Raw genomic sequence first — 27,145 nt, forward strand, 5'->3', positions numbered from 1 at the left:
GATAGCCTACGTGTCTGATGGTGGCTGACCTGGAAGTCATCGATACTCAACAAACGCCACTATTCTGCGCCCCGACACGCGCAAGGGGAAAGAAAAACAACCTTGGCGGCCCATGATGTGGATTAAGTTGTTAATGCACTGGTTCGGATCGGACGACTACTTTAGAATTGTAAGATATGCTCCACCATTAGCATTGACGTCTACTTCCGCAAATACTGAACTCCTCTTCTTCTGTTTTTATGGCACTGGGAAAACACTGGTCACACGATATGTATGTGATGTTATTGCACCCTTGACTATGCATGGTCGCTTGCAGTTCACACAGGAAATCACATACACAATGTGGTCATTCACATTTTGAAATGTGAAGGACCATGCCAAAAAAAAAAAATCAGATTTTACCAAAAATTGGATTTAGGTCACTTCAGGGTGCAATATGAACAGAGCCTTAGTTAATACAGTCTAGACATATAAAAGTATAATTTTGTTCTTTGGAGGCCTCAGAGAATTGTTAGAGAACATCATCATGGAGAACAGGGAACGCATCAGACAGATCAGGGAAACAGTTGTGAAGAAGTTTAAAACAGGCTAGGTTATGAAAAAGCTTTGGAAGTGAGGCTCTATTTAGTACATTATCTGAAAATGAAAAGAGTGGAAACTCTGCGGGAGCAGCAGAGATCCACAGCTCAGGTGGGAGAAATAAACACAGCAATTAGTTCTGCAGTCCACACATCTGAATTACTATTACGCGTCACGCTGAGCACTTCATCCCTGCTGTGAAACATGGTGGTGGCAGCATCATGCTGTGGAGATGCTTTTCTTCAGCACTGACTGGGAATTTGGTCAGAGCTGATGGGTATTTGGATGCAGTTAAATACAGGGTGATTAAAAAAAACATTAGAGGTTACAACAGAGTTCAGGCAAATGGAATAGTTTGGATCAAAGCACATTCATGTTTGAAAATGGCCCAGTCAAAGTCCAAAACTTAATCCCATTGAGAATTTGTGGCATGACCCCAAAGTTATTGTTCACAGATGTTCTACATCTATCCTCAATGAGCTGGGGCTGTTTTACAATAAAAACTAGGATATATTTTTTTGTGTGCTGACCTGCAAAGCTGTTATAGACATACTCCCAAATGACATGCAGCTGCAGTTCCAACAAAAGGCATTTCAAGAAAGTATTATTCTTGGAGGCCTGAAAACAAATGTATGCCATACCTTATCTGGAAAACACTTTGAAAACTTCCACTAATTCCCACTTCATGACTACTTTTAGTCTATGTTTATGGTTACTTTGTGACAATGTTAAAAGCTCAATGGGTGTGAGTACTTTTGCCAGGTGTTATACACAGTTAGACACACACAAACACACACGCATGAGCGCAGATAAGCACAGTCTATCCCACCTCCTCCCATCTCTTTCTCAGGCTCCAATATCCTCTGTCGTGCTTTGAAGATGTCAAGGAATAATACGGACTGAGTCTCCAGTGAAATGTTATTGTGGTCTCCCTTTTCTGGATTTCATGGTAAAATAGGAGGCCACAAAAAAGGAGTAGAAGGTGAAGGACAATGATATTTGTTACAAAATATGACTGAACTCCAAAAGGGTTCAAAGTTGGGACGACACATAACCGAGGAGGAAGTGAAATGACCCGACGTCTGTTTTATATTGTTTGTTTTGTTGTCACTTGGAGACTTTGTAGAGTCTTTGTTTAGGTGCAATCAGAGTGATATCTGCCACAGCATGTCAACACATGCAGATGATGGCTATCTGTCTTCATCTTTCTGAATGAGCAAAAGCAGGAGGAGATAAAATGGCAAGGGTCACAGCCAGGGTTGGTTTTTTGGGGGAGGGGGTGGGGGGGGGGGTTTAAGTATCTGATCCAATAAAACTGGGGTGAAAAAAATTGGTCAATTCCATAAATTTTAAGAGTCCAATTTTGCATCAATAAACTTAAAACTCTTATTACTCATACTATATGAGGCACACTACCCTGCTAATATTTTTGAACTTGATCCCCAAAGGCATGTCGAAGTTTCAAATAGTAAAGTAAGTGGACAGAACCTACTGCTGAAAGCAGATATTTGTATAAAGTTCAAAACCTATTAACACCTTTCGTTTGTCTCCGACTTTAAATCAGACCAAACTTTCTCTGTTCTGTTTTTGTTAGGATCGCCTTAATTATAGTATCTACTTTCTAAAAGTAAGAATTTTTAGGACTTTGTGCGGAAAACCATTTCTAATATGCAAACTTTTTTTATGTTTCTTTTGGATTAATGGCTTCTTATTTCCTTAAGTGAGGTGTATTTTGAATCATGTCTTATTTCTAATTATTTGTAGGGTAAGTATATAAAAGGTTATTTATTATGAAGAAGTCAAGCAGATGACTACTCTTCCCACTGAAAGTTTATGGAAACAAAAAAGCAATATTTAAAGAATTTCCAAACAATTGAACACAAGGGACCTTTATTAGAAAGATGGAAGTGTGTCATACAGATTTTGTTTCATTTATATAGAAACCCAATACCTTACAGAGATTCTGATAAGTCTTTTTAAAAAAATCATACATTGAAGAATTTCTATTTTAAGATAAATGAAGCCTGCTTGGTAATTGGAATCAATTCTGTTCTTTTTGATTTTGGTAAAATGACTCTTTGGATCATGATGTTTCTTTTTCCGCTCTTTTCATAAACAGATACCAACTTCCTTCAGAAAGAGCCATACCTCAACCCCGTGTTTGTTTTGTGGAGCCGTTGATGCTCTCACATCAAAGGCTTAGCTGCCAAAGTCACCCTGTGATGCATTATACTCTCTCCTGCTGATCACAGCCATTGTGAGTAATTGCATTATCCAAATCTGCAGGCCCCCTGTTATCTTCTTTTTTCTCTCAACCCCATTTACCTCGTGAAAGCCAAAGCAGGCGAGGTGGAGGAGTGAAAAGGCTCCTCCTGCTGTTAGGCACATCCACCTTTTAGCTAGTTGAATGGTAAAAGAAAAGGATGCAGAGAAATAATAATGTTTCCCCTCCTGTCATTTCAGCTGCCATAATGGTGTTTCTGTAAATCCCAGGGCTGCAAAATAGTTTTCTCCGGTGTAATAATATTATGGATGCCGAATATCACTAATGTTTGTCTCTGTGATACTGCTGTTTGTCATTGTCAATGTCCTGTTTGTAGTTTATTCAGTCAGAGGCTCCTGTAGCCAGACAAGGCCTTTTTGCATTTGCTGGAGAGTATTAACAGCATGTGTTATGATATCATGAAATCAAAGCCTCGGGTCTTTAGTGATGTGCAGGAACCAGACATGAATTCCAGCCTCAGGGATCAGATGAGCTCTTCTGTAAGATGAAGAAAAAAAGAAAAAGGATTTGGGCTCAGTCTCCTTTTGAAGGAGGTTGTATGCTCTAATGAGGTTCTTTGAAGATTAGCTTATTGTTCCAGGTACTTTAATGTCATATATATATATATATATATATAGCAAATGCATGGCATCAAAGTTTGCCTTGGTTAAAAGATACTCTCCTTAAAGTGCGTCTGAGAATGTGAAGTGGATGTTTTAGCCACTGTTGGTCTGTGGTTGCTCTTTCTAGCCTCTGGGAGTTTACACGGTCTAAAGAAAGCTAAATCCATCCTCTGAAAGTTTCAGCTTCTGGCTCAGCTTCTGGCTCAGCGTTTAGACTGATGGGATTTTAACCGTTTACTCTGCGTTCGTGTAGAGTTTGCTTAGTGCCCTGTGGTACTCAGTTTCTGGTGATGCAGCATTCCCGGCGGTGTCGTTAGACAAAAAATCATTTCAGAGAGGAGTCTTAGACATAGTGTGTCTTCTTGAGCCAGGTGTTTAAATACCAAGCCATGTGAAGTTGTTTGCTTGGTCAAACATGTGTGTTCAATATTCTGATAGACTTGCACAGAAGATAAGTTTTTCTTTTAGTAAAAATAAATGCTAAGTACACCACAAAAGCTAGCACCAACAGGCTTCTGGCATGGACCAAAGGGAGACTCTCACAATCTGATAACCTCGAGTAAAAATGCAAATGTTTAATTTGTAATTTCCATAAGAATATATGACTAAAAAAGTGTGTAATAGAATTGTATTTAAAACAGAACAGTAGCAATTGTTCCGATCACTACAAAAAGTTGAATGGCATATTGACTATTACATTCATGTCAACCGTATGACATTTATTTATAACTATTTGGATTTTTGAAACAGAGGTTTATAAATCTATGAAATTAAGAATGTTATCTCATTTTGATGTGAAGGGTCAGGAATGGTCTGCAGTTTTGTTTTTACCTAATTTTTGTACTTTAATTATTTTAAGTTGCTGATTACAACACCAAGTATGTTCAATACGTAAAAATTTTTGGGTTGAGTTTTTCTCTTCTTTGTTCTTGTCTTTGTGTCTCAACTAGATTCTAATGTTAATGTTTTTTTTTGTTTTGTTTTTTTTTAGTTTCATTGTTTTATTTCATTTAGGTTCATTCCAGAGTTTATTAGTCGGTTTCTCTGCTTGGGTTCTCCTCCAGCTGTACTGTCTTTCCCTGATTAAACACATCTGGCTTACATGTCAATTATTCACCTTCTCTGTAGTAAATAGCCTGTCAGTTTCCTCACCAGATTCTTCTGTTCTGCATCGTCTGCTTCCTTCATGCTCGGTTCCCTGTTCTCTTCTTTTGCTGTTTTATTCCTACGTTCTTTCATAGCAGTCTAACAAACAGTAGCAGTAATCCTTATAAGGATGGTGTGCCATGCTCCCTCACTGTCCACAACATCATTTAATGTGTTTTTTTGTGTCTGGAGATATTTACAACTAAACCTAATATGGTTATCACCCAGCCTAATCTCAGTTGCAATACATAAGCATGTAACTCATGAGCAAAATCACTATCAGCCCTGGTTTCTTGTAGCTTAAAAGGGATAGTGGTTAAAGAGTATGAATATAATTTTGAGTAATATGACAATTCATGCTGTCTTTGTCTTCTGCTCTCTTGTGAGACTTTGTCTCTCTCCCTCCCCATATTTTCAGAGTTCTGTTTATTTTCATGACAAAGGCGGGGTTCTGTAACACTTGGCTGCTCTGCTCACTCAAACCCCTGGAGACAAGTTCATGTCTCAGGATGTGTATTCATCAGAATATTTGAGGCAAATGTGAGGAGGTGAAGGAGGAGGAACAAAAATAATACAAAAAAAAAAAAAACCACAAAAAAAGTTAAATGGTAACGGTTTTGAAGAAAACGTTTTAAGGTGAGGAGACACAGAAGTGTAATGTAGAGAGACAAGTCACATAAACACACAGATGCGCACAAACATTAAAACAGGTACACACACATCGACCTACACACACAAGACGCCTTTTCTCCTCTATGGGCATGGTTCCTTCAGCAGCTCCTCACCAACACTTGAAGCTGTTCTGGGGGTTGACAGGGAGCAGTTGGACTGTCGACAGGCCCAGAGTCTACAGAGAAGCAGGCTGCACCGTCATGTGAAACACACTCGCACACAGACGCTGACATAAACAGAGATCCGTACAGACAGCACAGTTGAAACATGTCAAGCAAGATGGCTCCTCTGACAAAATACACACAAACACACGAGGTATGCAAGGTGAATACATTAAACAGCAGCGTTTGTTTGACTGAGCAGGAAGACATACAAACATCATACACAAAGAGCTGAAACACATGAAAACTGTATGACTCCTGTGTCTGAATATAGAAACACACAGAGACTGATTTATAAACAGAGCTCTGAGGAAAGGTCCAGGAGAGCGATTCGTTTCTTCTTCTTGAGCTGATCCTCAACATGTGTCGCAGTTTACACTCTAATCTACAGTAAAAAAAAAATCAAACAAAGAAAATACACAAACTTCATCTGTTCTTTCACTTTCAGGTTTGTTTATAGACTTTCCTGGAGTTCTGTTTGGGATTCTTCTTCTGCTGTGCTCCGGTGTGTGTCCCTAAATCCGCTTAGATTTCAGTGAGTGAGACAGATGATTAATAAATCTAATCCAAAATTCATTCTCAAAACAACCATCTTATTTATTGTATTTTTACTGCGTCAAGCAAAGATTAGTCTGACTCTTTTAGCAATGCAGTCTCGGAGTGTGGCTTAAGTGCTACGCATCAATAACACAGCGATGACAGCTCCCAGTCTCCAACCGGCCTCATGTAAGATAAATTACAGCCTGAATCTGACTAAGCTTTGACACTCGCAACCCAGAGGCACGGCCAATAAATCGCTTGGAGCGCTATAATCTGTTTCAGTGAGACTCACACATACAATATTACATGCAAACCTTCATTGGTGAATGTAATAGCAAATATATTTTCATAGAAACTTATTTTCAGCTTGGTGACAAGCGACAAGTCAGTGAATCTAACTCTAATTTAGAACTTATGAAATTACTGAAGAGTTGTACTTGTTTTCCTAAAGACAAAAGTCTTTTTTAAACACCGATTACATTTTTGAAAATTAGTGAACAAACTTCTTACAGAATTTGCAATGATAAAAATGGATGGACAGTGAAATCAGCTGTCTTTATTTTCCAACTTAAAGTTTGGTTATTAAACCAAGAACTGCTCTAAAATATCCATTCGATTCAATTTTATCCCCAGTACACTAGCGCATATCTGAAATGTGCTGTAGAGACATACAAAGGAAAACTGCTTTTTGAAAATAAAGCATCTGGATTGACCTTTCTACCCAGAATACATGATGGGATTTTTTGCTAAACCAGACATATTACCATTATTTAATGTCATGCTAAGCAATGGAGATGTACTGTTTGCGCATATGGAATATTCACTCTGCATGTTGAATGCATGGCGTGGCTAAGGTCACATGGCAGTGTTGGAGTTATCTTCTGATTAATTCAGACAATAATTATTTGGCCAATAGGGAAAAGTCATAGACTGTACGTAGAACATTGAATTTTTATCCCGAGATGGTCAGATGATAAAACAGTGACATCACTAAAAAATAAATTAACTTAGTTGATTCAAGATAGGTGAATGGGACTGAACAAAATAAATTTCAAACCCGATACACACACACACACATACACTTTGTGACAGGATTTGAAGACACAATGTACCTTATTTCTTCAGCCTTAGTGTTTTTCTTCTATAGTGACATATTTGGTAAGAAAAACAAGGTTTAATTTTGCCAAACCTTAATTTTCTTTTTGATGAACGATTGATCTAAGCATTTTTTAGGTTTCTTGTTGGAAAACTGAACAAATTAGTTTATGTGGTTGGCAAAACAAAATGCTAGTGGGAACTTTAAAAAAAAAAAAGTCATGAAAATTGCAAGAAAAAATTGGAAACAGAAAGAAAAGAATAGGATGTAATATGTTTGAAAATAAATACAAATCATCTAGCTTGAGGAAAGATCCATAGTCCTTAGTAAAACTTATCTTCTACTATTACAATTTCTCCAGACTTTTTCGAACTAGGAACAGTTATTCTGACAAAAAAAACAAAAAATAAAAAAATGAAAATAAACGGCTACAAAACTGTGTTGGCAGATCACAGTGGCAACCTGGCCAGCCAGAGGCTTGCCTGTATAGACCACAGAGGGTTAACACTTACAGTGCATCGCTCTACGGGGAATTCTGAATGCTGCAGCCAAACTGAGACAGTCAGTTGATTTATGAGCCAGAGCTGGGTTAAGCACAGTCTGGTGGGCTGAGGCACGCACCATGATTGAAAGTCACATCTCAGCCAATGTGCTGGCCTCTCACTCTGCACGCTGTGCACATACCCAGAGATGACTGAGCTTTGTTTTGACATCAGAGGTTCACAAATGAAGTTGACAGGTTAACTTTTGAGAAGAAATTTGAGCACAGAAAATACAGGAGTCTACTGTTTTTGTGAAGTGGCATTTGGATTTTGTTGCTTGTAATTCTCTCCCATGCTCTTTCCGTTAATTGCTCCTTTGATCCTAAATGTGTGTCCTTTCACATGTAGAAAATCTCAGAGATTCAAAAGTTTGAAGCTTTTCACAGTGTAACGATGCAGAGAGACGGGGATATTCGGGCTACACATAACCTTATTGCATGACTTTCTTGATAACTCCTGTCAAATCAGACTTTTCTGGTGCTTGTACTGTGAAATCTTTGAAGTCAAACAGGATTACGTCTAAGGGAATTTATTAACTTGTTAGATGTACTTTGTCTTGCTGAAGCATTTGAAGAATGTGCCTAAAACTTTTTTTTCACTTTTTGCCACATTACAACAAACCACAATGAATTTTAATGGGATTTTTGTGACCCCTACAAAGTAGTGGATTAATGATGAAATGAAAGGAAAATGACCAGTGGTTGTCAACATGATTCTTACACATTGAGACTAACACTCTTCTCTTTTTTCTTTGTGAAATGACTCAATCTCAGTCATGTTGGAGACAGGCCATCCATTTGTAGCAGTGGTGCTGAACTCCAGTCTTCTAGTGCTACTAGAGGTCTTCTTGTGGGATAGGGTTCGATTTACTTGCTTAACGTAGAGCTGCTCTCGTCGCCTGGGTTTGAGTTATTCGTCACATCTTCCTGGTGCCTTTGAAAGGTGCACTGACTGAGCCAAAGGGGGGGAAATGGAGTCGTAACATTTAGATGCATCTCTTCTCCATCACACCTGGATCAAACGGCTAAATTCCCTCATCAGCATGTCATTGAGCTCTGCTTTGCCTGGTAATGAACCATTCATTTGGCTCAGTGTATTGGAGACTAGATGAGTACAAATGTTGCAAATATGTGGCTCCCTTGGACTAGTATTAGACATCCATGTTTTTTTAAATAAAATGGTAACACTTTATTTGACGGGTTGTGAATAAGACTGTCATGACACCGTCATAAACATGACATAACACCTGTCATGAACATGAGTAAGTCTTCATAAGTATTTACGACTGCCGTCATAAATATTCATCTGACATAAATTTGTTATAAAAGTATCACTAATTAAACTTTAGCTTTAATAACATAAAGCTACATAATTGTTAAAGTTTAATCAGTGATACTTTTATAACAAGTTGATGTCAGATCATGATTTCATGCTTAATGACAAGTTGTCATCATAAAGACTTTTTGAATAATGTCCACTTTGTATTAAAAGTGTCATGATTTACCAAATGACACAGTCATAAATATTCATAAAGACTTACTCATGTTCATGACAGGTGTTATGTCATGTTTATGACGGTGTCATGACAGTCTTATTCACATCCCGTCAAATAAAGTGTTACCAACAAAATTAAAGTAAAAATATTTTATTGATCCCAAAAGGAAATAAAATGTTGTTGTTACTCATTAATTCAAAATTCCCCAATGAGATCTTCTGTAGCAGTCGGTATTGCAGTGAACCTGAAGAAGCATCTGAGTGAAGACACTGTTGTTGTTGTTGACAGTCTCATGAAGAGGAAGGTCGGGGTTGTTAATCATTTTCTTGATTTTACATAAAATCCAGGGGTCCCACCATAGTCCCCAGAACAGAACCAGCCTTCTTTAGCAGGTTGTTGATACTAATACCACAAAAGATGTCATTCTTAACAACAGACTTATTGAAGATTATGCAGCATCTTCATGCAAACCTTGAAGGATATAAGGTTCTTCTAGAAGTACATCCTGTTTGGTCCCTTCTTGTAGACGGCTTCAGTGGCAAATCTCCAGTCCAGTTGGTTGTTCAGGTGAACAGTAGGGTATTTATATTCCTCCACTTCTTCTATCATGATGGAAATAGGATTTGACCAAAGTTTGTTTCTTTTTCCTTTTTACTCTGTGTTCATGCCCTGCTATAGACATTTTGTTAGATTTAGTGCACTGGATTCTGTTTCAGAACAAAATGGAGTTTATATAGATTCAAACTACACTGCATTGTTCACAATTTTTTTAAAAAAAACAACTTTACTTTCAGAACCAAAAAAGGAAAATAATGTATAAATAGGTGTGTATGCATAAAAATGATCATTATTATGACACTCACCAATATTTATCCGACGTTGGCTTTGTTTTTTCTCCTCAGTTCAGCCCTATGAAAATGCTAATAACTCCACATAATGCTCGTAATTTCCTACTTTAAATCATTTTCTTCCCGTTGCCATTTGCAGATTGTTCGGGGATATGCGCAAAACATCTTTCCTTTTGCCTCCGCTTTGGTCTTTCACATCTTCTGTATGTTGTAACATCAAACGTTACACATAAAAGCCTCTCCATGGTGCCCGGGAAGAGTTTCTCTCTTGAAATGTGTTTCTCATTTCATGCCATTATCATATCACTGGACATGTCCACATGCAACTTTTGTTTTGAGGGCCGTGCACTGGGAGAGTAAATGAGCCACAGAGTCTGCAATTTAATCTCTAATCCTATCCTAAGCCTCGGTGGAGACTTGACTGTTGAGTGGAGCATTTCTAAAGCCCAGACTTCATTCAGGGAAGGGGACTGAAGAAGATTTTGATAAAAAGTACTGAATAATCCCAAAGTTCCTGTTTGTCTTGGCTTTGTTGGGTACCACATGATTGTTGAGACTTTGACAAAGTAAGAAAAAAAACAGAGGGATTATAGATTTACAGATTTAAATCAAATGGCTAGTATTGCTTTAAGCTAACCTTACAGTAGCTTATAGCAAAAGTAAGGTGATATTGTAACATTACCTCAACAAAAATAGTATATCCCAGCTAAATAGCAGGGTGATAATTATGTAAAATGAAACCAAATTGATCAGAAAATCCACTTTTATGCAGTCACATAGTGTGATTTGTTTCACAATGATACAGTGCTACTCATATGATATTGTAAATGCAGGTTGGTGTTGTTGCACTTGGTTGACATTTTTATAAAATGATGTCCATAAAAAAACATATATTTTTTTTTAATTATGGACCAGTTTTTTCATTGTTTTTTTTTTCAATTTACTGTCTGTTTCCTTTGCTCCCGTTAACATTTACTGTAACCCTGGCTCTGATTTTCTGATATTTTTAAAGTCCAGTATCTTTCACTTCATAGAGAAAAACCAACACAAAATCCATTTTACAGGAAACAAAAAATACTGCTGGAGGCTATTTAAGAGAAAACAAAAAGAGAGAATTCAGAAAAGTCCTTCAGACTTTAATAAAAAGATCCGTTTTATGAATTGATATGTCGTGTAACTGATGGAGGGATGCTTGATCTTTGTTGTGTTATTGTCTTCTAGTCCTGCAGTTTGTGATCACACTTCTAAGTCATTACATTATTTTAGTCCAAGCAACTCAGACCTCTTAAACTGATCCATGTAATAAAAGAATCCTTGTTACCTATCACAAATTTTCACACCGTAAGAGACATACATTTTATATAGCAGTAAGTCCTCCAATGGGACTTTTTGAAAAAGGTCGTCCTGAATCTTCCTGTGAATAAATGAACTGGGATGACAGCAAGAACGAATAGGTCATCTTTATGATGAAAGTAGAGCATTGGTTTTGAATTACTGCACACTAAGTCATTTTTATTCAAAGGAGTAACTTCAGCTCCTCCATCACATGGCTCTGGGCGAGCCCTGCTCTCAAGCAAAAGGGCTTATGATTGCATTTTAATGACATAAGTGGGAACAAGGTGTCACTCGAACTCAAATGGCTGGAGTGTGCTCCTAATGTATTCTTCTGAATCCCCTCAGACAAATTGAAATAAATGCTCTGCACCAAGGAGAAATGGAAAATGGAGACCTGCTAATGAAATTACTTCAAAATGCTGTTGGAATTGCCAAGGGAGATATTTATGTACAGTATGTATGAGTGTGCTATGTTGTGCCACTTATTGTAGGGAGATTACAGGTCTCAGGTGTGTTATTGATTTGACCTTTGATTTCACAGCATTATAAAAAAATATATGCTGAAAAATCTCTGCTCTGCAGAGGTCATAGATGAAATAGTATCTTCCTTCCAATGCCAGGACTCAAGCAATGCTTAGGAATGGCAAAGCACAGTTTTCATCTCATTAGGCCTAGACATCCTTAACAAAACTGGTGTCAATCACATTGTGCTAGTTTGTGCAGCAAAGACATTTGCTTATGCTACTTTACTTAAAGGTTAAAATGTCAACCAGCTCCTCCACATTACCCAAATCTTTAAAAAAGTTGTCAAAGGTTTGTGCTACATTGTGGTGATTGTTTCAGTAGAAAAAATTAATTTGTGCTGCTTTCATTTTAAAGATGGTAATTAAAAGGTCTCTAGAGGTCATCAGAGATGAACTGTTCACCCACACATATTCAATAGATCAAACAAATTTGGTGATAAGCAACTCCACTACAGCAAAACATTTTGTTTGTGATGCTTTTGCTTTGAAGATATTGATGATGGAGGTGGGGGGTCGATTTCACTTGGGCATATCTGCAGGTCACAGTCTTGTTGAAAATGGAGGTTTGAGACGAGGAGCCTGGCTTCTTCTAAGGATTAGCTTCAGCCTAATCAATTAGGTAAAAGTTTGACCCAATATTTGATCCGATCTGCTGATCTGTGACCCAACAGAATTTGTCAAACTGCTTAGTTCATTAAGGAAATGAGTGAATTGTTGACCCAAGTCCCAAGTCATGACTGTTGGATCAATAATTGGTCAAACTACCCCAACATATGACTGAGGAAAATAACAGGATTTTTACTGGGTAGCTGTTTGAAACAAACCTAAAATTACAAATGCTGTAGATTTATATAAAAGTGATTTTAGGATTTTATGACTTTAAATAAACCAGTGCTACCATTTCTGAAAGAATACCACATGGTCCAAATCCAACCTGATTTTAAACCTTATTTAAACATTTTAGTGAGCCACCAACCTGTCATTTTATCTAGTAGTTATGAATATGGCAATCATTTATGAAAAACAATAAAAGCTTTATCCCAGAGCATTAGACACTCCTGGTTTTACTCCCTGCACTATAAACTTACACATGGACACAATGAAGAGGCATAATGAAACCGTCCATCTTTTTGACACTAAAGGTAAGCCCACTGTCTTATAAATCCTCCACTGTCCAAGACTTTTTGGTCATCATAGACACTGGTCATTTTGCCATGTGCTGCCTTTTCATGGCAAAATGACCATGAAAAGGCAGGCAATGTCAAAGAGATGACACAGAGATGTGTAGCAATGAAACGAGAGCAGAAGCTGACTCATTTTTAAATGATAAAACCAGAGAACCCAAATGTACTTCTTTAAGGATCAGTGGGCACACAGGAAAAGAAGCAATGCTCACTTGTGTCAACTACTCAGAAAAATGTATTTTCTTGAGAACTCAAAAACAGAAACAGACACCAAACTCATAAAAAGACTAAATAAGCCGCCATGTGTGTTTTCTCTCTGTGTGCAGTTGACCTTGGTGACCGAATCCAAAGGTACTCTGAGTATATCTGAATTGATTTCTGTGAACAAATAAACCACTTTATTAGTCTTTATGAGTAGATAAGCTCAAGCTATTAGTAGTCATGTTTCGTCAGCATTATGCATGTCTCTTTACACACAATCATGTGCTGCGAATCCAAAATGGCATGAATAGAAAATCCCTGAATAGGATTTACAAGACTGCTGGCTTTTCGTGTGTGGCATTTATATGTCTGCTGGTATGAGAGAGAGGCTGAGATAGCAAGGAGAACTCTGTGTTCAGCCAAAAACAACAAGAAGTTCCTTTTGCACAGAGCAGCCAGTCATGAATCAGGTGTGATACCTGCTCTCAGTATCAGCAGTATGCCAAAACAAACACCCACAAAGTACAGTTGTTTTCCGGCTTAGCTTTTCACTGTGTAAACGTAATTATCAAAGTGTCAAAGTCTTTATTTTCTTCTTAACAGTGGAAAATACATTCATTTAATCTTCAACACCAAAATCCTTCTCGTCCCAGCGGGTCATTGTAGCTACATTTTCCTCTGCTTGCTGGACCACCATGTAGTGTGGACTTCTTGTTATTTTGGCTTTTTCTTTTATTGATTCTTTTGTGATTTTTTTATCTTTTCATTTAATTTTTTTTCAGTCTCAGCAATTGGTTACTTTATGCCACATCACTGTAGAAAATGTAGTTCTTAAAAATGTGCTCATGTACACACCCACTTGTCACTGTATTGGAATACCTGACCTTGTAGACCTTCTACAGTCGCAGTTGCCAGGATTGTTTTTGGATCAGAATTAACAAGGTGTTGGAAATATAAATGAATTGAGATGCTGCCTTATGACGCCCGATTCACTATGTGTGCTGTGACAAGCAAGTCGAGGGAAATTCCTAATGAAGTGGCCATTGAGTTTAGAAACAGTCTTTACATCTTTACATCTTTGCACAGTATAAAAACACACATAGCTTTTTTTTAATCACCATCAAATCAAATCTGATTAAATGTCATTGTTTTGAATTGATTAGGATTATAAAAGTTGTTTCTGTTTTCTTAATATCAAGATTAAAAAAAAACATTCTTTAGGTTTTGTTATCAAGTTTCCTAATATTCAGGAGTTACATACATGTACTCAGTATTTGGCAAAATTGACTTTAGAGGGCTACACAATTGTGCAATTGTTCCAAAGTAATTGGCATAGTTACTTTGGGAAAGTAACTTTAATCGGATAACTGATTACTCCTTGAAAAAGTAACTTAGTTAGATTACTGATTACTTGATTTGAAAAGTAAATCAAGTTACATTAAAAGTAACTATTTTAGTTACTTTCAGCAGCTGGAAACAACAGCGATCTGCCACCTGTGAAAATCACATTGGTCTTTGCCAAAACTTAATTGCAAGTTATTTTCCAATGATTACATCAACAATGTGCCTTCATTTATTTGGTTGAAAAAGTAAAATTTAATTACAAAAGAAAATTGTAACGCAAAGTGATTTCAATAAGTAACTGTAGTCTGAGTATTGAATCTGAAGTACCAACACTTTACATTACTCGTTCCTGAAAAAAAGTGGTTCGACGTCAGTAACATGTTACTAACTATCTAATGTGTTACTGACGTCACTGGCAGTAAATAGTTCTGTTGCCTTGCAGCAAGAAGGTCCTGGGTTTGAAACCTAGCCTTTCTAAACAGATACACCATGTTCTCCCTGTGTATGTGTGGGTTATCTCTGGGTATACTGGCTTCCTCCCATATTCCAAAAACATGACTGCCAGGTTGTTTGGTCTCTCTAAATTGTCTCCAGGTGTGAGTATGTGCATGCCTTATTTTCTGTGTCTCTGTGTTACCCTGTGATGGACTAGCAGCCTGTCAAGGGTGTATACTGTCGCTGGCTGAATGACCACTGGAGACAGACACCAGCCTACAATGACATTGCAGGCATAAGCAGGTATAGACAATGAATGGATGCCTTTTCAAACTGTTAGGCTTTGGTCATCATTTTGGAAATACTTTCTGCCAGCTTCCTTGAAATTGCAATTTGTCCTGACCATTGTATTTGGTGCCAAATATGTAACATCAGCAGTAATGAGGATATTTAGAGAGAATCAATTCTTTGAGGTAATACTTGGGAGAAAAAGTTTGAAAACCACTGAGGTACAGCATACATCCTTGTAGCTAAAGTGGCAGTTTTCTTTCATTAGTACATATGGCATACAGAAACACTCAGTAATGATGTTGAGGTAATCTGATCCATCTATATTTTACTGTGCCTACCAGAGCTGAGTTCATTGAGTTGTCTTCGTTCGGCGTTTACACAGATGTGTGTTATGCGTCTTCAAGTAAATGTTGTGATTAATGTATAAAAGTACCTCGTGACAGCTTCAGAGCTGATGTGAACTTATAGTTTAGGGTGGGGCCTAGCCGGGTATGACCCACAGTGGGGCCATAATGGGCTGGATAGGGCGCCCCGCCGTCCCCATCAGGGGTGGCCCAGCGGACACAGACGTTTTACAGGAGAGGAGGTAAGTGTTTGGTTACAGTCTCAAACAAAAAGAATCCTCCTAAAACCCTGCTTCTAATCCCCTTTTCTCCCCCTGTTTCCCTGAGCCCCAACACCTATTATGTTCCAGTTTAACCCCTCACTCCGTTAGTTCCTTCTCCAATCAAGCTCAAACCTCCATCTTACTTTCCAAACTGCACAGTTTTGACTCAGGTTCACTGTTGTAAATGTCACTTGACTTTATACTTACTCCCACAAAAGCATTTCATGTTTTCTCATTTTTACTGTGTGCCAGTGGATCTTTTTCCTCCTTATTCCATATTTTTTTCTCATTATTTTTTGGTAGAGATGTGTGTTTGAATGTTTTTTTTGGATTTTTTATGTTTTTCTTTCCACAGTGTTTTCTTTTCTTTTTTTTATGTACGACAACTTAGAATAATGTTCAGATGCATCAGGAAGTCTCACAGAAAGAAAACTAGTGGAAGAATAGAGATAAAGCAAAATGACACTTTACCCTTGTGTTACAAGGTGAGATCAGCTCCAAGCTGACATAGATACTCACGTTGAATATCATGTTTTCTCCTGTGTTTCATACAGTATCTAAATCATTTAATCACAACGTGAAAACATGAGTTCATTTGAAACAGAGGCATTAGTCTGTTAGCTCATGAAACACTTACAATCTAGAATGTTTAGGTCAGCCTAAATGTGATACATCCATACTTCTTCTATGATGCACGGTGCACAGTCTGGAGCAGCCTTACAAGGTGGGACCTGACAGCGATGACAGCATGATTAATGCTCAACGTCGTTCCCATTCAAACACTGACTTTGCGCGCGCGCACACACACACACACACACACACACACACACACACACACACACATGCCTGCTCAGCTCACATGGCATGCTTGAGAAAAACTTAAATAAACTGCTCGGTGGGAAAACCATAAAGCTCTCATTGCTTCCAATAGCAGAATGAAATATATCAATAATGTGACCACAGATAAAACTTAGATTTGGTTTAGTTTTACCCAGATTTGGTTTATTTTTACAAAAGTTTATTTGACTTATATTAATATGTTTTCAGAATGTACTTTTTTTTTCCATTATATGCTTCCTACTTAATTTAGGGAGCCATTTGTGTTTTGGAATTTTACTTTTAGCTCATTATTGCAATAATAATTGTGGAATAGACGTGCTCAGCAGTCAGCTGTGGTTCCTTACAATATTTTGCTCATATCATTAAAATGATTGAAATGGACTGAATGCATTTGAATCAGAATGTGACTATATATCTATATAACTAATTTATGTGAACCAAATTTAAATGAACTTGAGTCTCATATTCTTATAAATGCACTCAATCTGTTTGAAATGACAAATGTTAGGAATTGGTAATGTATTCATAAACTGAATATGGTATTTTTGCAAAAATGATTAAAATTATTGCAAAGTGTACAACAGCCAGCACTAAGTAGCAAAAATTATATATATTTTTTATTGTTTTGAAAATTATTGAACAATAGCTAGATCAGTTAGTATTGAAAAGAAAGAGCTAGATGTGAGTTAGTTGAAAACAGCAGCTTTCTCCAAGGAACACTAACTTAAAAATAAAATAGCCAAAATAAAATGAGAAGTAAAAAAAAGAGATATTGATATATCCTTTAGTTTAGAAATTAGGCAAATGTTTGATTGTTTTTTTAAATTTATTTATTTAAAGACTGTACCCATGTAAATTATATGATAGTATGGAGTGATCAGAAAAAAGAATATTGGTTTCTGCTCTTTCCTGTTAAACAGTGAATTTATGGCCAGCTTGGGGAAATGGGAAATACACAAAAATAATGAAAATTTTGAATTTTCTGTTGTTTTTTTGTTGATGTTTGGTAGCCCCCTGATAACAATGCCCAAAACTGAATGTTTTACATTCAGGTACATGTAAAAATTGTTAGTCCATTCTATTTAAATTCTGCAAAAATTGCAAAACCTTTCTGTTATTTGTGTAGCAATCCAATAAATACCTCATATTCATGTCCAATTTCCACAATTAGCCTATAGGAAACGAAATATAACTCATCCGATGACAGAACAACCTTAAATCTGCCAGCAGCCGCTGAGGCATTAAAACACTTTTGTGGTTCATTCATCCTTCAACAGTTTATGAGGGGATGCAGGGATGTGAAGGAGCTCCTTCTAAAAACTACCTTTGTTAACCTCACCACATTCATTAATCTTCGAGAGGCAGTCATAAAGGAGCCTGTGTGGAGGATGAAGAGGATGTCTGAATTCAGTGGCTGCCAGGGGCCAAGTGGTCAGTCTGAGACAGAGGAATCGCAGGTTGGCATGATGAGTCCGTGCCACTTTCTGCCAAGACAAGCTATCGGGCCACATAGACAAATCTCCTGACAACCTCTCTCAAACTGTGAAAAAGTAAATCCTGACTGCCAAGTCTGACAGCGAACTGAGGACAGTTTATGGAATCCATTAATTTACCGCTTTTGTGTTTATCATGGTTCGTTTGGAACGATCTCTGAAGACTCCTGAAAAGTAAAACCAAGCAACAACAACACATGTACAGGCGTCCAAAGTTCACACATGGTAATGTTTTCTTCATAGGAAATATTTTTGATTGAGTTATAAAAATGATGTCAGTAATAATTACTTATTGATAGTTGTACATGATTTTTCAATGAGGCTGTGTATAACTTATCTCTTTGTATGATGAATCCTTCTTCATTATACGGTACAGTGATGAATTGTTTTATGACTTTCTGTCATGTTGGGCCACAAGTCCATGTATTGTAGTGGGATTTTATGTGATCAAGCAACACAAAGTGAAACAATTGGGATATGAAAGGAGGTTGATATGTAGTTCATTACAAGTAGAAACAAGAGAAGAGCAGCGTGCATTTCTTTTAAATAAACCAGTTTACGACTGATAGCACTGCTGTCACTGGCTATGCTTTCTTACTCTTAGCAGGGTCAAAGGGATTGAGGGATTGGTGCCTATCTCCACGGATCATGAAGTAACCCTGGACAGGTTGCTAGTCCATCATAGATCAACAAAAAGATGTAAAGGACAAATATCCATGCACAAACAATTTACAGAGATCACTTCACCTAACAGTCATGAATCTGGACTAGGATTAATTCTGCAGAGTACCCAAAGAAAACCAATGCATGTAAGACAAAAACATGGAAACTCCTGTGCCAAGACCCCCAGCTATATTTAAGACCTTCTTGGTGTGAGGTAATAGTGCTACAAACTGTGCCAATGCACAGCCCTCATCCTGTGATTCACTGAACACCTATTCCAGAGAAATGCTCAGTCTCTTGTTGATTCTTTTGTTAATGCTCTCCTTGCCAATTTAGGCAGATTGTCATATCTTGGTGGATTCACAGTTGTCCCATAAGTGTTGAAAGTTCGAGATTTCATTTTTATAACCTGACCATTCTTTAAAATTCTCCCCAACTTATTCCCCGATTCTCTACTTTGTCCCTTCACTCATTCACTCACACTTTTACAGATCAGTTGTATTTTATATTAAGATCAAAACATACACGTGTACCCTGTTTGCTTGGTACATATGTTCTACATTTTATTTAGTGGTATCAGGATAAGGAGCATGGAATCTTATAAACTCGTACAGTAAACAGAGATACAACCCTGGAATGTGATATTATTAATAATAGAGAATTCAGCTGACTGATGTAGGGAAAATAGCCCTCCTCTTCCAACATTAGATGTTATGTCTTCATCTTTGAGTGACTTGCTGTAAATGTCTCATAGAAAGAGCTTGTTGAAGCAAGCAGTACAGTAGGGCTTTCCATTCTCCTCCTTGAAGATCCCGTGGCTGAGCTGCCGCAGACAAAAGGCGCAAACAAAGTGCTCAGGATGAAACTTGCGATCGAGAGCTGAAACGCAGCGGCCGGTGATGGGCTTCCCACAACCCCCACACAGGGTGCCTTGCCTTGAGTGAAAGTGCACGGAACAGAGGGGCCGACCGTCCAGTTCCATGAAACAGCCATCGCTAAACGGCTTCAGACAGTCCTGAATTTAAAAAGAGAAGTAGAGGACAGTGAAGGATTAGGGTAAGCAAAAAGGATGCCCTGTGTCAAATTAAGACTGAATACAGCCTGATTAAAAAACAGCAAAATATTTGCAACATTGGCTCAACTCTTCAAGACTGCGGTTACAGTTTTGGCAATGCAGTCTGTAATTACTTTCTAAAATTTGCCTTCATGACTGCTTGGTAGCAAACGAGATGACTGTGAAATCAGCACAGAGGGGAAAAAATATCAATGATGCATATCGAAAACATTGACCATTTTAAGCAAATTGTGGTGAATGAAAAAAGATTTCTCATCCATGTTCAAACTTGAGAAAGTGAACAAAAGTTTTCAGTTGAACTTATCCCCACTTCATTCGCTGTACACAGTGGAGGGGAAAAGAATGAAAAAATGCAGGCCGATTGGTCAGTTCATAAATAGACATTAAATCATCTTCTTCAATCAAGACGTAGACGTAAAACCCAATAAATAAATAAATGATTAATCACATAATAATAATAATAATAATAATAATAATAATAATAATAATAATAATAGTACATTATATACTAAATTCAATTCCGAAATTCGGTTTCCCCCTTTTTGTTTAAGAATCCTGTAATCTTTGATAATTAATTGGATGGTAAACAGATATTGTTTGGGAGTTGGTGGTGCAGAGATTGCATAAATCTACATGTCCTTAAGCTCAAAGTTCATTGAAGACCCTAAAATCAATTACAGAGAATGTGATCGATCACTAATAAAGCCCAGCTGTCCCAGCAAAATCTTCCCAACATTTGCTGATTTGCAACTTGTAGTTAAAGCCATAGCCTGTAGAGAGGGAACAAAGGCTCCGGAAGATCACATTGTACGAATGTTAAGGAGCTGCACGAATTTCTGCCAAGTACTGGTTTTGTTTTTAAATGCGCAAATAAAATCTGTTCTCAACACAGGAGAGGAGCTGTTAAACATAAAGCTTTCGTCTGAAGTGATTTAAGGTTTTTTTTTTGTTTTTAGTTGGAACAAATCCAAAATGTGAAACACAAAGACGAAGGTGAACTCTGGTGATGGCAGCATCATAGTCTGGCGTTACTTTTCTTCAAGCAGAACTGTTTGTTTTTTTGTTTTTTAAAAACTGTTTGAGCCAAAACATTAACTTTTTGGCTCAAACTGTTAACATTTGTGGCAAATATAAGTCAATATTAATCCAAAGCATTCAGTTTCTGGCTAGAATGATGTAATTTTTCTTCATCACTGTATTTCCAATCATACCTGAAGTCCACAAAAATCATGACTTCATGGAAGTAAAGTTTAGCATGTTATTCCAAAGCCAAAGTCGAAAACAAAGTTTGACAGAAACTTTGAGGGCTGGGAATAAGACACGTTCACTTAGTCTGACAGGGTTGGACAACTATTGCCAGTTTGTAAAGGTTACCCCTCCACCTCCATCAAACTATTAACTCCAGTGAAGACGTGCAATGCAGATGAACTTCTACTAAACCAGAAAGAGTGCTGAAAGGTACTCAACAAAGTTATAGTTTAAGAGTGCACACTTATTCAACTCTGTCATTGCTTCTTTTATACATTTTTTTTCTTTTAGTTGAATTTTACTGCATAAATATCATTGTATCACACTGTATATATTCACATTCATTGGGATTATATTCATGGCCTTAAGTTGTTGAGTGTCCTAAATTGTAAAATGAAAATTTAAAAAAATCACTTGTAGAACAAAAAAAAAAACATAAAGGTGCCATTTTTTTTTTTTTTTACCTCTGATGAGTTTTCATAACTCTGCGCAATAAATGTCTTCAAATGCAGCTGACCGAGTAAAAAGAGAAGTGCAGCAGCAGACGGAACCGTATTTGACCGACTGCTCAACACAGCGGTGGCTTTGAAGAGGATATAAAAGATACCCACACAGAGAGAATATAGTTTCCTTGATTTATCTGCAACATTTCCACCGCAGCATTTTCATCATGCATATGGTTTGCATCAGCCCTGTGGTCAAACTGATGCAAACAAAGCAAGTGTGTGGGTATCTGTCTCATTTATTCTCAAGGCTGTGTGTGAGCCGAAGCCGTGTGTGTGGTCTGTGTTGGAGGCTCACTGCGCAGACGAAGCACTCTGGATGCCAGGTGCCATTGGCTGCAGTCAGGTAGTTCTCTCTGACGGACTCCCCACAGCCTGAGCATTTGGGAGCAAAAAGGTGGTAGAAGTCCTTGCAGCAGTAGGGTTTCCCATCCTTCTCCAGGAAGCCTTGGATAGATACAGCATATGCTGAAATGTGTGCTAAATATTATTTTTATGCTGAGGCAAATAAATTATCAAACATCTCACCGTCTGGCCCAAACAAATCTCCGCAGTGTGTGCAGAAGAAGTGCTCCGGGTGCCAAGTTTGGTCCAGAGCTGTCAAGATGTTCTGGTGGAAAAGAAAAAAAAAACACCAAAAATATTACATCTCTATTTAACTTTATTTGAGGATTATTGAAGTTTGTCTCATCTCATGTAGCAAAATCTGAACAAAAACAAAAAAAAGTGGACCGTGAGCCACATGAAGGGAATCACCAGGGATGCTGCATTAGTTCCTGATTAATGTCTTTGGTCTGTAGCATGAGGTAATCCCTGTCTGCAAAACCACCAGTATGGGTTTCCCTCTTATTTATTAGCATAACATGTGGGCTTGGCCAAGACAAAAAAAAAAAATAACAACATTCAACATGTCATCATGCAGTCATCAAAATTTTACTGTGCGGCTTAATGGGTGTAAAATTTCGTCTGGACAATTTAGGACATGAATCAGGAAAAAAAAAAAAAGAGAAGCTGAGATTAAGTTTGTTACTTAAGATGCTTTACATGAAGTGTAATACTGCATAGTTGGAGTTTCTTATTGTAATACCTGTAATATCGGCCCCTTGCAGTAGGCGCAGCGTGGAGAAAAGAGCTGATGGTAGTCTTTGTCACAATACGGCTTTCCCTCTCTCTCAAAGAAGCCTGTTGTGCTCAGCTCCTTCTTACACACCATACACACAAAGTGCTCCGGGTGCCACACCTCACCCAGAGCTGTGATCATCTAAACAACAAAAGTCAAATGAAGTGAAAACGATTGCTTTGACTATATTTAAATTTAAAGTTTCACGTTTTACCTTTCCAACAATGCATTTATTGCATGCAGCACAGTGGCCTTTGGCAGTGGTGCGCACACCGATCTTCTCCAGGTCCGAGCTCAGCCCTCCAAGCAGGTCATCAATAGAATCAGTTTTCTGCGTCTGGATCGAGGGTTTTGGCCCGGAACTTGTCGGGCCGCTGTTGCTGCTGCTGTCTTTCTGCCCTGATCTCCCATCCTCGATTTTTTTCTTTGTAGACTGCTTCTGTGTCAGTGGTGGAGGGGCTGATGGAGGTAAGTGGTTCTAAATAAAGATACATGGATGTCAAAATGTCAGGTTTAGTCTTTACATGTGCTAAAGAAATTTAAGTGCTTCAGTGATCAAATACAAAAATATTCTTTCAGATTGTGCAATGGTGATGTTGGTGCAATACTGCCCTCTAGTGTTAAACCTTATTAATTTATTTCATTTTTTAAAACGTTGCTCTACTGATGCAATATTTGGGTGCAACAAATGTATTAACATGCCAGTTTTTAAATACCTATAAAATATTATTTTAAAAGCACTGTGATGAAAAAATGGCTGAGAAATTTTAACATTCCATTATTATAAGATTAAAAAATATGTAGCAGCTGCAGACTTTCCTGATCATACGTCCCCAGATTTTATCAAAAAATTTTATTACTCAATCGCAATAGCTGAGAAAACCCTGTGTTTGACTGCAGGACACTATAACACACAAACTGAATAAACAAGGATTTAATTGGAAGAATCCAAAATGAAAATCTGTAGAGTACCAGGGACATAAAAAGCTAAATATCTGCCAGAAAGGAAACTAGAAATATGGAAATAAAGAGTTTTGGGAGATAGACCAAACTTGAACTGTTTGAATATATAATGAAGCGATATGTTTGGCTTACAAAGGGTCAGTCTTATGAACAGAAGAAAATTGTCACCATAGTCAAACATGGAGGTGGACCTCTGACGATGTGGGGCTGTTGCTCTGACATTGCAAGTAGCATCATGGTTCTCCAGACACATTTACAAGAGGGACATGATTCTCTCTGTTTACAAATCAAGGCGACACAGCCAATGGGTTTTAACTGGACTTTCTAGAAAAATATCTTCTCAAGAATCAATTTTCTTTCATCCACTTAAAACATTTTTATGCAAATGGATTAAATATTTTCTGATTACAACTGTGCATAATTGATTAACTTTTTTTTTTTTTTTTTTTTTACCAGGAATCACTTCTACAAGACATCATTATACACAAAATATAAATTGTGATCATTTATAGCCATTTCCTGACACATCCAGGTCAACAGTTTTATACTGACCCCTTCTGCTAAACCCATCAGGTCTTCCAAGATGGACTCCAGTTCTAGAGTTGGTGAGTCTGGAGGTAGAGCAGCTGCAACAGGCGCGGGTAGGTCACTGTGTTAAAAGCAAATGTACAAAACATAATAAATAAATACATAACACTTTGTGATAACAAGCATTTAGAGACCAAATTTACTGTTCTATTTTTGCCCATGTTTTAAGTGCTTAGCTAAACAATATTGGGAATAGATTTTCTCAAAAGCATTTTGGCTTTTGAATGTATTTTATGATGGTTGAAAGCTATTTAAAATATATTTAGTAAAATCCGAAAAATCGGGAACAGCATAATTTAACTCATAAACAAGTAAGTTATGAACACGTGTGAAAGGTAGATTGAAACAAGAAGTTGTTGTTTTCAACAATATAATCTTCAATTAAACAAATTATCTTAAAATTAATCTTATCATACTGAGAAAAACTTATTTGGTTGCAAATTTAGATGACATGCATTGTTTGGAATTGTCTTGCTGAAAGTAGCATTCAGTTGAGTGTGCTTAATTGTTCTAAACCTTTAAGATTTTTGGTTTCAACTATGTTTATAAAATATTATAGTGCTGTCTCGGCTGTGTGCTTTTGTACTAATTCGAACCGTATAAAGATCAGCTAATTTATGTTAAGCTGATTTACAAGGGGTGCGCTTTGTTTTTCCCGAACATTTGTTGCTTCAAAACATTGCATGCATGTACCAAATTAATAAAGTGCTTTTACATTGAATGTTACACCGTGATCCATCAGAAAATAGGAATTTGTTTTGTCTTTTTCTGATTCAGAAGACATACGGCCTCGTTGGGTCACGATGTTACATGTTTGTGTCACATTGTAGAGTTTTAACTGGTGGAGACAAGAAAAACATGTTCTCATCATGGTCTGTGGGCTTTTAGTGGTTTCTGTTTATGATGAGCTGATCTTTTACAAATGTCTTGTTTTTCGGTTGTTATATGCCTTTTTTTTTAATAACTGTTTCAATTAGCTTTGATCCATTTATTTTGTTTGTGTCCTTTTTTGCTTCGTTTTTACTCCTCTGACATAATCCTCCTCCTGATCACTGTCTAATGACTACCACTTAAGCTTATTTCCAATTACTTCCTTCCGTGTGTTTACTCAACTGTTTTGTTGTTTTGTTACCAAGATGTTTTTTAACTTATTTCACACATTAGGTCGTGTGTCCTTGTGTGTCATCATTTGTATTTATAGGGGATATACGAATGTGTGAGCACTGAATGTCTTAAGATTACCTTACACACAAACAACACTTATAAAGTTGATGTAAAGAAGCTGGATAATATGCAATTTAATGAAAAAAAAAAGGCATGCTTATAGAGAGGGCCCAAAAAACTTGGATGATTCTGTGGCCCTAGTCATGGCAAAATAGCAAAGTTTTCTAAAATAAAATGTCAGTTTGCTAAGAGTGGATAAGAACCGAGTCAGGCTTATATGCATGGGGCATCAGGTTGCGAACCACTGACACATATTAGAGTTTGTGTCAAGTCTGACAGGTGGTAGGAAATACCACAAACCTAACTGTGCTAATTACTGCAATATTTGTTTTGCAAGGCAAATATGACAAACTGTATGCCTCAGTTATGAATATATTTGCTGTCTTGTAGCGATTTAATGTTTTACTGGTGATGATACAGCGGAACACTAAAATTCTGTTTAATTTTATACTAAAACGCAGGACAAACAGCAGACAGGCATTTATACATTACCTGTAGACATCAGAGCTGGCTGAGTTTTGCTCTTTCTTTTTGTCTGTGGCAAGAATGGCAGCTGGTGCCTGCGTGGACAATGAAGTTACATTGACATTTTGTTTACCTAAACATTTGAGCCCGTTTTAGTTCATTTAAAATGATAAACATATTTCTTTCTCATTTGTTCACCTGTCCACCAGTTGCAGTGGTGGTTTCCTGGAGACTTTTTGAACCTGTAGGACCCAAACCCAGCTCCTCCAACAGCAAATCTGCAGACGAAAGCAAATCGTGAAGCTTCATAGCAACTTGTGGGTTGTGGTGTAACAGGTTAATCTCGAGTAGTGGTAATGTTTCAGCTAAGAACATTATTCTGCTTTTTAACCAGCAAAACATTATTGTTTTGCAGGGTAGTGAATTTCCTGTGAGGATAAAGATGCACACAAACTGAGGTTGTTTAATACAAGCCGACTTCCTGAGGAAACGAGAACATGCTATGCTGCAGAAGTGAAACTTCTCTTAATGTCACAAGAATGTGGTGACAAATATTGACACGATTTCATGCCAGCTTCTTTGCGACACGTTATTAAAAGGGAAACATGGAGATAATCAATCTCCACGTTGTACTGTTTTAGAATGAAAGGGTCGAAATTCTGTTCGCTAAAAAGAAAACCAGATGTCAAGTTTGAAGCAAGGAACACGTTGTAGATACTGCGATTACTTTGAAACAGCTCATTTACATTTACATGTTGTTGGATCGGCATTTCTCAAGCACAGTCAGCAGAATGTATGTTGTAAAACCAAATAACTTACTAAAAAACAACTGGTTGCTAAAACAAATAAATAAAAAAAACACAATTACAAATTCTCATGGTATACCCAAAATTACATCGTTTGTAGTAATTACTGAGCAGCACAGATGTGTTTATACAGTTGGCCGTGGTCAGTAATCTCAATTATGTATTAAATCTTCATATATATGCAGTTTTTATGTTATCATCAGCAGAGAAGTAAAGTCACCTTACCGAGTTCATCCATGTTGTTTCCTGTTCTCAACACTTGGGTGTGTGT

The 27,145-nt window shown here is 37.3% G+C and overlaps 1 protein-coding gene across 1 annotated transcript; it reads right to left on the reverse strand.

The window, feature by feature from the left end:
- Nucleotides 1-19,244: 19,244 nt before the first annotated feature.
- On the reverse strand, nt 19,245-27,145 carry lpxn (leupaxin). The gene is made up of 9 exons (XM_055044871.1): nt 27,100-27,145; nt 26,267-26,346; nt 26,096-26,163; nt 24,344-24,440; nt 23,043-23,306; nt 22,796-22,969; nt 22,237-22,318; nt 22,007-22,155; nt 19,245-19,897 (listed from the first exon to the last, which is right to left on the reverse strand). The coding sequence occupies exons 1-9, from the start codon at nt 27,110-27,112 to the stop codon at nt 19,631-19,633; spliced, it is 1,194 nt and encodes a 397-aa protein (XP_054900846.1). The 5' UTR covers nt 27,113-27,145; the 3' UTR covers nt 19,245-19,630.

Source organism: Poeciliopsis prolifica, unplaced genomic scaffold (assembly GCF_027474105.1).
Source record: "Poeciliopsis prolifica strain line A6 unplaced genomic scaffold, Auburn_PproV2 SCAFFOLD002, whole genome shotgun sequence".
NCBI lineage: Eukaryota > Metazoa > Chordata > Actinopteri > Cyprinodontiformes > Poeciliidae > Poeciliopsis > Poeciliopsis prolifica.